General features: G+C 41.4%; 1 protein-coding gene across 4 annotated transcripts; it reads left to right on the top strand.

Moving 5' to 3' along the window:
• Nucleotides 1-629: 629 nt before the first annotated feature.
• Nucleotides 630-15208, top strand: kctd5b (potassium channel tetramerization domain containing 5b). 4 transcript variants are annotated; one of them, XM_058062167.1, is made up of 7 exons: nt 630-955; nt 6226-6334; nt 7003-7094; nt 7169-7264; nt 7457-7561; nt 11281-11406; nt 12697-15208. In XM_058062167.1, the coding sequence occupies exons 1-7, from the start codon at nt 734-736 to the stop codon at nt 12724-12726; spliced, it is 780 nt and encodes a 259-aa protein (XP_057918150.1). In that variant the 5' UTR covers nt 630-733; the 3' UTR covers nt 12727-15208. The 4 variants fall into 4 exon arrangements, with proteins under 4 accessions (XP_057918150.1, XP_057918149.1, XP_057918152.1 ...); XM_058062166.1 differs by lacking the exon at nt 12697-15208 and adding an exon at nt 11692-12670; XM_058062169.1 differs by lacking the exon at nt 7457-7561.
• Nucleotides 15209-15287: the final 79 nt, after the last annotated feature.

The following is a 15287-nucleotide window of genomic DNA, read 5'->3' on the forward strand; positions in this document are numbered from 1 at the left end:
GTGCCGTTCTTTTCTTTTGTTTTAGAGCCAATTGGGCACTTTGTTCAAAAGACATTTGCCGTACACAAAAATGCATTACACAATGGTGACTAAAAATGTCCTATTGAATACTATATGCAATTTTTAATTGGCATCTCTCCTCTGGAAGAGAAGAGAGAGAGAGTGTGAGGGCGGGGTTGTGTTATTAGTGGGAGTGGCCTGGGGGGGCGGGGCTGGCAGTCAGCTTTGTGTGAGCAGTTTGGGTGGGCAATACAGCCCATCGAGCCGATCTGGACAAGTCGATTGTATCATCGATACTTTATACTCGATTTTGCCTTTAATGAATTTATCATGATTATAATGAGAATAAACCTTAAGGCAAAACAAAAATATTTTTATCAACAAATCTGTGATAAATAGGTTATAAGATGAATATGTATCATGTAACAATGTCAACAAAATAAAAGTTATTCCTTAATTCTCGTTTATTTTATATGTGTGAAAAATGTCAACCACGAAAGTATATGAAAGACACAACAAAAAACATATCTGTGAAAATAAACAGAATTACTGTAAAAATATCGATGTCATTACCCTACAGTACGGTATCGACATTGTCGATAATTGAATCGAGCACCCAGAGCGAGGAGGAGTGTAGCGGAGAGGCCAAGGCTTGGATAGTTCCCGTCAACCTCACAGCAGACAGCGGAGCAGAGGCGAGGTTCGGGCCAAGGAGAGAAGACCGAGGCGAGGGATGGCAGAGAACAACTCCGAAAGCAGTGGCTCCGTTTACCGCCGGTGCCTGACTCACTCTCCGGCGGATAGAAACGTCCCCTCCGGTGCTGGGTCGTCGAAATGGATTCGGCTAAACGTCGGAGGGACTTATTTTTTAACAACTAGACAGACATTGTGTCGCGATCCGAAATCGTTTCTTTACAGGCTGAGCCAAGCTGACCCGGAGCTCGATTCTGACAAGGTAAATGCTTCGATGCTAAGCTACTTAGCTATAGCACTTGGGAGCGTACTTGGCTAGCTTGCTTTTTACTTTTCGATAAAATTGCCCGTATTTGCTCACTGCCATTGTTAACAGTTATTATTATCGACTTGGTTAATATATATGTTTTATTTAACCCGGTTGGTAGTGAAAGTATATTAATTAAAATAATATCCACTAACTCGATCTTTTAAAGCTAACTAGCATTAAGATTCCTACAGTCACCGCATGACATACATCTCTGCTGGTGGCTTTTCTGTCTTGTTTTTTTATCTTCGCCCCTCATGCATATAAATATCATTTTAGGTTATGTGTTTTAACCTTATTTTAATGACATTTGTATGGCGATAACATTCACTGTCGACAGTAGCTGGAAACTTTCTCCTGTTACTAGGCCGTTGCATTGCGTTACACTCAACCAGCTAGCATGCAAATCTTCCGAAGAGAAGAAATTAAAAATGAAAGTCAACATTTGTCTTTGCCAAAAATAACCTTAAAGTGACAGCTTTCTTACCAAACATGGGCGTTGTATACTTACTGACTTTAATTGTGTGTTTGTCTTTATATGCCTTTAATAATATCATATTGTAATCCCATACTGTTGTTAATTGTAGTCCATTCACTGTATTTAATTTCTGGATCACTACGTTTAAATGTTAGGACCCTGGAGCAAAGAGTCTAGATGCTGGCGGCAAGGCTCCCCCCCACCACTAGTGAAGAAGTCATTGCCAAGTGGGGTGAGGCGCTGCTGTGGATGAAGTCAGCCCTCTTTGCCTTCAATGGCATCCACATGCTCTACAAGCAGGAGCCTCTGTTTGTGCATCTGCTGCTTTTGAGCAGCAAGTAGCCTGTGGGGCTTTTAAGTGTCAAACACAACGAATTACTATCCCCGTATACACTGTGTGTGAGTGTGTGACACACTTTTGTATATACTTTGTTCATTTAACACCTCTCTTACGATTTGTTTTGTCTACTTTCATTATCTGCCCTACTTTGAGAACCCGGCTCATGTGGTACTTTAATGCAAATATTTTAATCTCTTCATAATCGGTTTGCTTTTTGGTCAGTTTATCCTTCAATGAGCTGCAGATTATGTCAATTCCGTGTTCTAAAAGCGTATCGGAAGAACCTCCGGGCCATTACTGTCCCTCTCTCCTCAGCGATGTCTGATTTAGGAGAGTGCTCTATACTAAGAAGGTTAATCGTGGGTGTGCTATCACTCGCCACCTTGTCTTAAATGAAATACACCGAGATTAATACATTGAGTGTTTAAATTGAGGCGTACACCCACATTGGTTCCAACCCCGAGCACAGGAGCTTAATAATAAAGCTCAATCGTACTGTGTACAGTATATGTTTTAATCTTCGTTGTGGTATTTTACTTAGTGTAAGTTTAGTATGTTTGTTTTCCCAAGTTTTTCAGTTTTTTGCTTGTAATTTGTTCCACAAGGTCATTTTGTCCCGTAAGCAATCATGTAAATTCAATTTATCTGTTTCTGATCCCCAGAAATATTATTCATTTATTTTCTGCCGCTTATTCTCACAAGGGTTGCGGGGGTGCTGGAGCCTATCCCAGCTGTCTTCGGGCGAGAGGCGGGGTACACCCTGGACTGCTCGCCAGCCAATCACAGGGCACATAAATACAAACAACCATTCACACTCACATTCATACCTATGGACAATTTGGAGTCCTCAGAAATATTAACAAAAAATAAATGATAGAGAAAATGTATAGTTTTACATACAGAAGATAATGCAAATGCAATTACCTTTTATGATGGCGAAGAGCAGAAAAGATGCAGAGCACCATCTTTGTAAGCATCATGGCAAGTTATTTTGCAGGCGAGTCAGCACAAAGTGCTTCCTAACTACCATATAAGGAAGTCCACCCCTCTGTGACATCACAAAGGAACACTTTTACCACGCCTTTTGAAACAGAGCGTTTTGAGCCATCCCAAACTTTTTTCAGGGCTCACTTCCAAATGTGTAAACGTCATTATCTGAAACTTTGGCATCATTTAACACGAGATTCTAACCACATGTACAGGTCAGAAAAGTGGAGAAAGCATAATAGGTCCCCTTTAACAAGTGATGGCAGCTAGCCCGGTCAATGAGCAGCAAGCGGAAGCTGCTAATGTTAGTCCTTTTTGGGATTAAGCGTTTCCAAAAAGTACACACTGGATCTTTTGATGCACTTTGAAGTGCGTGACAGACGTTGTGTATTTTTGTCGTCACACTTCCAATTGTTTTGACAAACTTTTTTATATCGAGTCACGTTTCTCTTAAAGGGAAATTCAGCATTGGCCGACATTGGATTGTGCAAGTGTACCTAATATTTTGTCCGTTTGTATGCAGCATTGTATACGTGCCGGCAAAAGAGGATGACGTTCCTTTCATCATCTTGAGCAAATGCAGTATTGTGTTTTTGCGAAGGAGATGAGAGGTTTATTGCTCAATCATGCAGGCTGACGTGCCTCCACGGGACTCTTGAAACTGTATTATTCATTTGTTGACTGGAGTCGGTTTTGCACATGGAGTTAGACCAGGAGAGAAAGTGGAGAGGAGGTGATATAACTTGCACGGTCCTAACCACTGGCACCATTAATATGTTTTAATTCCCAGCATAATCCGATTGTATAATCTGTTGTTTATACATCAGATGATTCGTGAAGATGACTTTTGTGACAAGAACCCAATCATAAAGGGTCAGTCTGTCCAAATCCACAAGCGGATGCAAGAGATGCACCTCACAGATGCTTTTTGGAGCCCTTACTCCTCTCAGACTACTCAGGCAGAGACCCGGCGTTCTCGCTTTGAGAGCTGCATGAATTTTTCAAGTATCCCATCACAAAAGATTTGTGTTCCTTTTAACATTTTCATTTGCGGCTCGAGCTCCTCTGCAGAACGTGGGCGGGGAGGGGGTTGCGGCCACATTTGATGCTGAATTCAGCTTGTATGTCTTGCCTGAGCACATTGTGTGAAGCCATGTGAATATTTAACCGCGATATCCTCTCCTATTGCTCCATCCTCTCTCAGTAGGGGTGCTGTGGTCATTCTAAGCTGATTTATTGTGATTATTAGCCAGTTGTTTACACCTTTAAATAGCTTCCGGTTGATGTTGTTATCTCCAAGATGAGCTAATTTAGCCAGTCTTCCAAGTAGCAATAAAACCATGCATCTTGATGACTTCAGAACGGACCTGATCATTTACAGCCTGAAACCTTTTGGTTGTAAATGTTTCCTCAAAGTAGTGGTAAGTAAAATGTAAATGTGCCTTAACACCGTCGCTTTGTGATATTTCTTCCAAAGATGAGAGTGTTTCTTATAATCCTGCCGTGATGCGATGTGTGTATTATTTAAAAGATGAAGGCCTATTTGACTATGCCATTACCGCTTCTACTCCAGGGGGATTCTGGCTCCTACACTACAAGGATCAGACTTCCACTTGGCTAAGTAGCTGCAGTCATGTGACTCGGAGGCGCTGCTGCAATATCTTTTTAAATGCTCTTTCTGCAGGGGTCTCTTTTCTCCTGCAGCCGACCATAATGCATCTTTATGATATTCCCGAGGCAGCAGTGTGTATAGGCTTCTTTTCGATGGCGTTAATTGTTTGTGCACGCTGACACAGTGACGTTTATCTCCATTGAGGATGGACTGTTGTGCTACATTTCCAGATGGCCCATATCGACATCCTGCGTTTTGAGGCGTGTGGGTCACTGCATGTATGCAAAGAGGCTATGGTCTCACCGTCGTATGAAGGCCCAACGGCCAAATAAATCATGTAATATGGCTGACCTACACCGAACTGACCTAATTCTACTTGTTGTGGTTGTTGACACATTTGATATAATCTGCTGTCTTTGGTTTAAGTGATTGGTTTTGGCCAGTGGAAGGGGGGGGTATGCTGGAGCCGGCTGATTTGTGAGAGAGTCGGGGTATACACCCTGGACTGGTCGCTAGCTAATCGCAGGATGCGTGAAATCTTCATATTCAATAATTGTCTCACCTTCTTGTATTTGTTTCCCACTCGTCCCCTGCGACGGCCCTCTGAGAGCACATGGAGTTCTCTTGTTTTTAATTAAAACACTGTTGCATCCATGGGCCCATATCGGAGCCCCCATAAACATTTTCCCACAGGAGCAGCTTGCCTGTGCTAAGAGATTTTTGACACCACATCCTAAAATGAGCAATTGATGCATTTTATGTGTACGTTATCAAACATTTTCTTAACCCTCTGGGCTGGTACTTAATGCTGTTTTAATTAAGGTCTCCATGGACGGTCGTCGCCTGTTGGTATCAGAAGTAGGATTCATGTTGACCATCCCACTTTTGACTCCATTTGTCACAGAACTCTTGAGGAGTCAACCTAGATTCCTACCCGAGTCTGTGGGTGTTTTCTACAAAATTCTACACTGACCATGACCCAAAAAGACCTATTATCATTGTCGTGATAGAGAGTATGCTCCATCACATACAGATACGACTTGAGTCTTTCTAGAAGTGCCAGAAACTGACAAAGCGTGAATAGAAGTCCACTGGGTACCAGTGGTTTTATTTTTGACTGTGGAAAGAAGGGCAACCTGCTATCAGTGTGCAGATATTCATCATCAAAGAAAATGCACTGGGACCTTTTTTTTCCCATAATTGGACTGATTGAATTAACCGTACCCATGAGGAGGACACGCCACACGGCTCTGAATGCTCCCGTGCTTGAGTAAAACAATGCTTTGCATGTTAGATTCTAGCTTCCATTCTTGGGTAAATCAAGGACGCCGCAGTGACCTTTTGCGCGGTACACCCGAATCCGTACTCGTCTGATGTCGAACCCTCAATTGCGTTTGAGTTTGTGTGTCAGGCCAGGCTAGTGGGCTAATTGTCGCTTGTAAGCCAAGGTGCTTTCTCCCAGCTCCCTTGACATGTTCAGCCTGCTCTTCCCCAATCCTTTTCCGCTCTAATTGTTTGAGCCCCCCCCCATTCATCCCCCGTGAGACAAAGCCGGCCTAATCACAGTACGTACAGAAATAGGGGAATACCCAGTGGCCGTGAAGGAATCAGGATCAAATCCAAGGCCTGTGGGAATAGTAAAGTGATATTCCAAAGCCTGTGTGCACGTGTCTATCCAGTCATCAGGTGATGAACACAGGAGCCGGCCTCGGAAATGTGTGCGTTTCTTTTATGAAATTAGCACATAGATAGGAATTCTGGTTGTTTGCGTTACTCGTATAAAGTGGGTATTCCTCTCTTCTTTTCAGGATGAAACTGGTGCCTATCTCATCGACAGAGACCCTACTTATTTTGGACCGGTGCTCAACTACTTGAGGCATGGAAAACTGGTGCTCAACAGGGACCTAGCAGAGGAAGGTGAGCAACATGGCGACATCACAAACGATGTACAGTGGACCCTCCAAGGTCATACACGTTCTTTTTTTGGGGGACAAGGCTCATTGCTTTAACTGTGCAATGTAACGGTCTATATTATTAACAAGTGTAAAAAGAAGTTAACCTCACGTTAAACTAAATAAGGGTTACAGGTTTCCACAATTTGTTCAGGTTTATTTAATTTATTCATTCATTTTCTACTGCTTTTTCCTCACGATGGTCGTGGGGGGTGCTGGAGTACCGGCTACACCCCGGACTGGTGGCCAGCCAATCACAGGGCACATATAGACAAACAACCATTCACACTCACATTCATACCTATGGACAATTTGCAGTCGCCAATTAACCTAGCATGTTTTTGGAATGTGGGAGGAAACCAGAGTACATGCAAACGCCACACAGAGATGGCCGAGTGTGGAATTGAACCCTGGTCGCCTAGCTGCACGCTAACCACTTGTCCACCGTGCCACCCGTTTTATTTAATTATTGATGTTTTTTTTTATTCCACAAGCAAAAGTTTGAGAGTACACCTACATGCCCACCCACATTCCAGGTCCATCAAACTACCAGTGCAACATGAATAGTTTTTCCTCGTCTTATGGAAGCCAAGCAAAATAATCGCGGCTGAAGTAAAACGATTTATGTCTCAGGTGTCCTCGAAGAAGCGGAGTTTTACAACATCACATCGTTAATAAAGCTCATCAAGGACAAGATCAGGGACAGAGACTGCAAGACATCGCAGGTGTGTGGACCTCTCTCCGTCATTTGGCAGTATTTCTTCCCGCGTCATTCTCTCAACATGTGCTGTCCTTTCAGGTGCCAGTGAAGCACGTGTATCGAGTGCTGCAGTGCCAAGAAGAGGAGCTGACACAGATGGTGTCAACCATGTCGGATGGCTGGAAGTTCGAACAGGTAAAGCTTCCCGGAAGGGTGCTGATGGTGGGGATTACCGCAGCGGTCCCGTGTTCATGTGCTTCACCCACCCCCCCTCACTATGCTTATGTAGTCAAAACTTCCGTGTCGGTATTCGGTATTCAAATCTTTTTTTCAATGTTCCCATACGTGATCCGAGCATCCCTCCTGTGCTCTGATTGGTTGTTGCAGCTTGTCAGTATAGGTTACGGGCGGGCCCACCAATCAGAGTTTCTGCTCATTGTGTCAAGGGAGGTGAAGGGAGAGGCGCCGGCTTTGCCAAACAACAGCGGAGAGGTGTGTCCCACATGTTTCTGTCCGAGGGCTGGTCACTGCATGGTCCCCGTGTTGCTCATACACCCCCTGCCCGAAGTGCTGTAGACACAGTTAGATGTTGGTCCTTTTTTTTTTTTAGTTCCCTACCCAAAGTGCTGTAGACACAGTTAGATGTTGGTCCTTTTTTTATTTTTTATTTTTTATTTTTTTTTTAGTTCCCTACCCAAAGTGCTGTAGACACAGTTAGATGTTGGTCCTTTTTTTTTTTAGTTCCCTACCCAAAGTGCTGTAGACACAGTTAGATGTTGGTCCTTTTTTTTTTTTAGTTCCCTACCCAAAGTGCTGTAGACACAGTTAAATGTTGGTCCTTTTTTTTTTTTTTTTTTTTTTTTTTTAGTTCCCTACCCAAAGTGCTGTAGACACAGTTAGATGTTGGTCCTTTTTTTTATTTTTATTTTTATTTTTTTAGTTCCCTACCCAAAGTGCTGTAGACACAGTTAGATGTTGGTCCTTTTTTTTTTTTTTTTTTTTTTTTTTTTTTTTTTAGTTCCCTACCCAAAGTGCTGTAGACACAGTTAGATGTTGGTCCTTTTTTCTTTTTTTTTTTTTTTTTTTTAGTTCCCTACCCAAAGTGCTGTAGACACAGGTAGATGTTGGTCCTTTTTTCTTTTTTTTTCTTTTTTTTTTTTTTAGTTCCCTACCCAAAGTGCTGTAGACACAGTTAGATCTTGGTCCTTTTTTTTTTTTTTTTTTTTTTAGTTCAATCTATTCATATTGCTTCTTTGTCATTTTGACCAAGAAGAACACCCGACACCTGTTTTATTTTCTTGACACTCACATGTTTCGGGAGCTTGTCATTAGTTTTATTTTATTTAATATAATTAGTTCTATTTAATATCACAAATATTTCTCCTATGATACCCAGATAGAGTTCGACATTAGGTGTGTTTTTAAATTTGGGTTACTATCCAGAGTCCAAATATCATAATTAATCTTACACAGGTTAAATGAGGAAACTGATTGAATGTACGTCTCCAGTAGCAGCAGCGTCTACTCGGTGCATGTTTGGACATGCACACCAAGTGACAAAAGGTCTATAACTATCCTGCGTACTCGTACTCTATAATCACAGGGCCAACAGTCTTCCTAGGCCAGGAGTTGCTGCCTTTGTGTGTCTTTCAGGGCGTGCATCATGTTTGTTAGTCTACTCCGTCCTTCTTTCACTGAGGAGCATATTTTTGGTACTTTTTTTTTTTTGTTTTTAATTTGCAGTTGGTCAAGGTAGCTGAGCAGCAGATCCTTTCATGAAATTATAAGTGGGCGCTAAAATGGCAAAGTCACATGAAAAAGAAGAATCAAATAGATATTTAAATACACATTTCTAAAGGGATACTTGTTTTGGTTTTTTTTGCTATAATGTTGTATGACATTCCCATCAGCAGTGTAGTGGACCAACGGTGACTTTCCCATCACTTTGTCCCGTGAGCCGAGTTCTCGAGGTTTTCAGTGTTGAGTAAAGCAGTTCCAGCAACTAGGTGGGGTCACTTTAGTAAAGCACTTTGCTTCTCAAAACAATATTCTTTCAAAAGAGTAGTATATTTATATCACAAAACAGTTTTTCACAAGTTTTCTCTGTTCGTATGACTGCGCACTGCCGCACGCATGTGTATGTATTCCACAGTGTTTACCTGCGTAGCAAAGTAAAGCGCTGATGGAGATTTCATACAACTTCATGTCAAAAAAAATCTGAACTATCCCTTCAGTCATTTCTTTGGTAAAATTGTGTTTTTTGTGTATGTTTTTCATGGTATATAGTGCAGTATTTCTTATATTACTGCTAGCATTGTGTTGACAGATGAATGTAGGTGAGCCTCTTTCCAGGTCAACTTTGGTTGTTTTCATTTCTCCGCGTTCTACATTTTAAGTTTGATTTTTGACCTGACCTGCCGGCCTGCTCACGCCCACGTTCCCCACTGACTTGTGAACTGGCATGTTTACGTGGTGTGGTCAAGTTCCTCCTCCTTGATTCTTTTTGTGAATATCTGTAGAATATGTTCTATGTACAATATTTTTGTGCACTCAATTTGCTCTCCATTGTTTTGTAGATTGAGTAAACATCCCCACTCCCACCGCATTTTTTTTTATTCTGTGAGTGCTTGAGAAATAGTCTTAAGAACCAATTACACAAATGTTACAAGTACACGTTTTTTATTTATGATTCCCTAAAAAGAGTCAATTTTCAGCAGACAATGAGTGAATTCAATTCCACACAGACCACCCTTGTTTCTTCAATTTATTTATCCATTTTAATTTCAGGTACAACTAAAGGTACATTTGTTTGGATAGCTGTAATGATTTTTGACTATACTCAAGTTGAAGATCTGAAGGAGCCTACACCAGCACAAGGTTGCCATTCATGCCACTCTCGTATTGGACAAGTGAGCCATCCCCGAGCTCACAACGTCTATTTTATGCTTCAAAACTTGGATCTGGGTACACATACAGTATAATGACCATCACAGAAATATCTCATAGGAGTTTCATTTAAGAACCGATATCTAGCAATGACTGCACAGTGGTTGGCACGAGTGGTTAGCATGGATTCGATTCACCGCATAGCCATCTCTGTGTGGAGGTTGCATGTGTGCGTGGGTTTTCTCCGGGTACTCCGGTATCCTCCCACATTCCAAAAAAAAATAAATGTTGGGTTAATTGGTCTCCAAATCGAATGTGCCCTGACGACCAGTCCTCACATCCCCGAGTGAGGATAAGTGGCATAGAAAATGAATGGATGGATATCTAGCAACTTCCATGTTTGTCTTGATAACCAAAATCACTGAAGCTCTTCCATGAATAGCTACTATAGCAGAGGTAGGGAACCTATGGCTCGGGAGCCAGGTAGGGCTCTTTTGATGACTGTATCTGGCTCTCAAGCATTTCTTACCACAATAAAAATGTATTTTTGCTAAAATTTTAAAGTAAACATCACAGAAATGACTGTTAAAAATAATATTAAAAATCAACAACTTTCTTATGCATTTTAATCCGTCCATCTATTTTCTACTGCAATACGGCCGACCATATCTATCTTTCCTGATGATATTTTCCAGGTCAAACACCAAAACTCGATTATTACTGGGTAATGCGGTAGTCTACCTTGGTCATTGAGATGTCAACATGTAAATATAAACTTTCCTCCTTTAGTCAAATAGTCACCTAGCTAAAGCTGCAGAACCAAGCCTTCTGACGAAGATGGCCAAAAGAATGAAATATGTGTACGGAGTACGGTGCAAAACCATGCAGCAGCAGAAGTTGTATTAATGGCAACAAGTATTTGATTTATTATTGGACACTGCGTTGCACGAAAGTGTGCTGGCCACACCCCATTGGAGTGGGGTAGTGTGCCTGGTCTACGTAATTAGAGCCCATTATATCTAAAACTGTTGGTCTTACATAAAAATGCACACATTTTATTGCATTCAATGTTTAAAAAAATGTATATGGCTCTCACAGATACACATTTTAAAATATCTGGCCTTCATGGCTCTCTTAGCCAAAAAGGTTCCCGACCCCTGTACTATAGCATTGCACTGCTATATAATTCAACTTGTATGAGCTATTTTTGTTGCCAATATTATATTTGTCCAAATAACGGTACCTCTTTAGTTGTGCCAGTCATTCAAAAGGACAAGAAACTGAATCGTTTTTCCATGACTGTACATGTTCTCCCGTCTCCGTAGCTGGTCAGCATCGGCTCCTCTTACAACTACGGCAACGAAGACCAAGCTGAGTTCCTGTGCGTCGTCTCCAAGGAGCTGCACAATCAATCCTACGGGACGAACAGTGAGCCCAGTGAGAAGGCAAAGGTAAGCGTGTGTGATGACTGTGTGTGTTTATATGAAGTGAGCCATGCTTAATGTGTGTGGAGGTCGTGTATAGCAACTGTACACATGTGTCACATGTGAGGCGTGGGGGGGCAGGGGGGGTTCACATGCATGAATTTTACATGTTGATCAACCCTCGTGTGAACGCATTCCCCTGTCTTTTCGCCCTTTTCCCAACATATCCCTTCCTCCCGGTCATTGTCGTTGTTTCTAAAGCATGGCTCTCTTGTCTTCTTCTGTGCTGTCTGCATGCTGCATGTTGCTCAGAGTGACGACGAAGACACCGATTATGAAATGAATGACTCTGATTAGGGTTGAGCACTCATGACTCACTGGTGAGCGTTCAACTGGCTGTAGTCCATCACTCCCCCACAGCTTTTTTCCTAATTTCCCGCCCTTTCCCGTTTCTCCTTGATGCCCTGATGTTTTTTTTTATATATTTTCAGGATTGAACTATGTTGGAAGTTAATTTGCACGCCATCAAAAAAAATTGGATTGGTGGGCGGCACGGCGGTCGAGTGGTTAGCGCGCAGACCTCGCAGCTAGGAGACCAGGGTTCAATTCCACCCTCGGCCATCTCTGTGTGGAGTTTGCATGTTCTCCCCGTGCATGCGTGGGTTTTCTCCGGGTACTCCGGTTTCCTCCCACATTCCAAAAACATGCTAGGTTAATTAGCCACTCCAAATTGTCCATAGGTATGAATGTGAGTGTGAATGGTTGTTTGTCTATATGTGCCCTGTGATTGGCTGGCGACCAGTCCAGGGTGTACCCCGCCTGTACTCTCGCCCGAAGACAGCTGGGATAGGCTCCAGCACCTCGTGAGGTTATGAAAAAATAGAGAGCGAGTGGCGGACAGGAAGTGATGTCAGGGGTTCAGAGTTGAGTTTCAACAGTTTTTATGAGGGATTTTTGTAGGGATGATGTGAGGTCATTTCAACCTGCAATAAAAGCCTGTTGTTGTAGTGCTAGCTACTGATGACTAGAGTGTAGAGTACTACAATGTCTTTGAATGCAGCACCCCCTCGAAAAAGCGGTACAAAATGAATGAACTGCACTTCCCCCTAGTATGGAGGTCTAAATTTACAGAGCGGTCTGGAAGGCAGCATTAGCTTGTCAGTCATATGTATAGAAACCTTCCATAGGTCACCTCCCCAGCAACAGTGTGCCTGCTGCTTTTTTATTTTGCTCTTTTTGCTTAAAGACTGTCACTTGTTTTTTTTGGGGGGGGGTTACCAAATGTTTAATTGACACCCTCGTTCTCTGTCCTGGCAGATACTTCAGGAAAGGGGTTCCCGAATGTGAAGAGGATTGAGTATTATGAGCTGCAGGTGTTATGATGCAAACATATCATCCTTGTGGAAGACTTACTTGGCACAAAGGAGATTTCAAGTGGGCGGGGGGGTTTGTGCGTTTATTTTGTGTTCTCCCTCCATTTTATTATTATTTTTTTTATTTCTTGGCATAAATACAACTGCTTACTGAGAATTTGTGCCTGTACATTTTGAACTGGAACTTTGAACTTGAGGCAGTTTTGCTTTTTTTTTTTTTCTTTTAAGCTAATTGAAAAAACTTGGCCGTCATCATATTGGCCAGTGATTCTCTCAGGGTCATCTATGTAGTTAATTAAATCCTGCAACTTGCTCTGGTATCACATTCAAAATATATATTTTTTTGGAGATGGTAAGAAGGGAATTAGCTTTTATTTACAAACATGAAACAAGTTTGGCAGAGGTTTGTGGTCATGGTACTACTTGATTATTCTGTAGCGCCATGCATTGTCTTCCAACAAGGCAGCATTGCCCCTTTACAGATGCATGTGGTCGGCACTGCACTGTGGAACACTCATAAGGATATTTCAGCCTTTCCTCTGCAAACATTTAATACTCCTATTGCTGCATTTGATCGGTCATATTTTTGCAAATCTCAATTGGAGACTTCATGTTTATACACTTTATATAAGTCATTTTCTTTTTCCGGCTGACTTATTGCTTTTATGTTTTTTTTTTTTATTTGAGGGAACATGTGTTTTGATATTTTTGGGGGTAGAAGTATTTTTTTGCGTAGGAGGATTGCGGACTGGAGCTGTTTTTGATGACAGTGAACAAATATCTGTTCATATCCAGAGAATTTTACTTTTGGTGTAAATAATCAAAAACCAATATGGATATTTAACTCCTTTAAAACAAATGCACGTTTTGTACACTGTATAGAAAACCCGCAACTTCAGACGGAAGTTGTTTATACTGGATTGTTTAAAAAAAAAAAAAAAAAAAAAGAATCTTGACGATATTAGCCTGTTTTGCATAGTTTGTACAGGATTTAAGAGATTTCTGAGTGAGATTGAACAAGGTGTCTTTTCACTGAGAACATGCCTGGACATGCTTTTATTAACAATAACAAAGCGATACTCAGCTTTGAAGTTGACTGTTACATTATAAACTTGTACTTTTTTTTTTTTCCCCCGCCTCCCCCCCCTGCCATGTGACAGATTCTTCTAAACATTTTGAATTGTGTCGTTAATACACAGCATTACAAGCACTACGGTGGTAACACAACACTGCGCGCATTGCAAACAGCCTGTAATGTTACTGTAAATATTGCAACATTTACAACACTTATTTGTGTGTTTTTTTTTTACATATTTTCAGGTTTGATGTGCAGATTTGATAGGTTTCATTCACAAATAATAATTTAGTGCCCCCCCCCCCCCCCCCCCCCTTCACCCTATTGACCAAAATCCAATGTCTTACGTGTATTGCACACATTGATATTTAGTGTCAGGGAAGAGCAAACTTTTCTTATTGTCAGCACACTTTGTACATATGCTAACAACACTCTTAAGACTTCCACTTATTCATACACACTTACTAAAACAGTTTTATATTGTTAAAGATTTAAGTATGGATGCATGTTTATTTTTTTTTTTTTTTTATACTATAGACACACATATTTCCCCTCGCACAAGGGCTTTTAAAATTGAGATTATCAACAAAAAAGGTTCAGTCACACCAGACTGGGTGTTCTGCAAGTGCTAGGCTGTGTTTACATTTGCTATAGTATACGGAAGCCTTCCAATGTTGTATGTACTGTGTTGCACACCTTCATGCATGTAAACAATGTGTGACTGTATCCATGGCAACGAGCACTCCACATGAACTGATGACACAGACGTGCTGAGTGATGATACCACACTCCATCCATCTATCCATCCATCCATCCACTTGAGCGTTGCAGACAATCTTCATTTCTGCCTTGTGATGGCAGAGATGCTGGAGTTTAACACGATGAAACTTACCTTCGTGGGTTCAGAGCAGCGGTACTGTTTTTTCTGGCAGTTACATTTAATGGCGTGGCTGTTCAGTAACCTCAGTGGAGATGTTTAAAAGGGCCTGGAGATGATGCTTACAGCCCTTCACAATCAGGTTACGTGGTTGACTATTTGGCATGCATAATACTTCTTTGTGTGATGGAAAAATCGTACCAGATCTGTAGCCTACTACTTTTAAGTGCCCTGCTTGTGTTACATTCAAGTCATAATATTACCACACCATGACCACCACGATGATGCATGAGTCAAGATGATCACATTTGTAATAGAAAGAATGGTTTGTCATTTTCTCCCCACTCCTCAATTAAATAGTTACATCAATAAATAATGTTCTCATATCACTAAGTACATCACTACTATACGATCTTATGCAATGTGTATAAACTATGAATAAGATGAAGGGGATAAATCGTGGTCTCGCGCAAAGTAAACCCAATAAAAATGTTGTCAGTCAAAGGTGTCTGCCTGTGTTTATTTTTAATTTACAACAATCACATGTTACCTTCATTTTTTAATATATAGACGTAGTGATTGC

The sequence above is a fragment of the Doryrhamphus excisus genome, chromosome 22 (genome assembly GCF_030265055.1).
Source record: "Doryrhamphus excisus isolate RoL2022-K1 chromosome 22, RoL_Dexc_1.0, whole genome shotgun sequence".
Taxonomy (NCBI): domain Eukaryota; kingdom Metazoa; phylum Chordata; class Actinopteri; order Syngnathiformes; family Syngnathidae; genus Doryrhamphus; species Doryrhamphus excisus.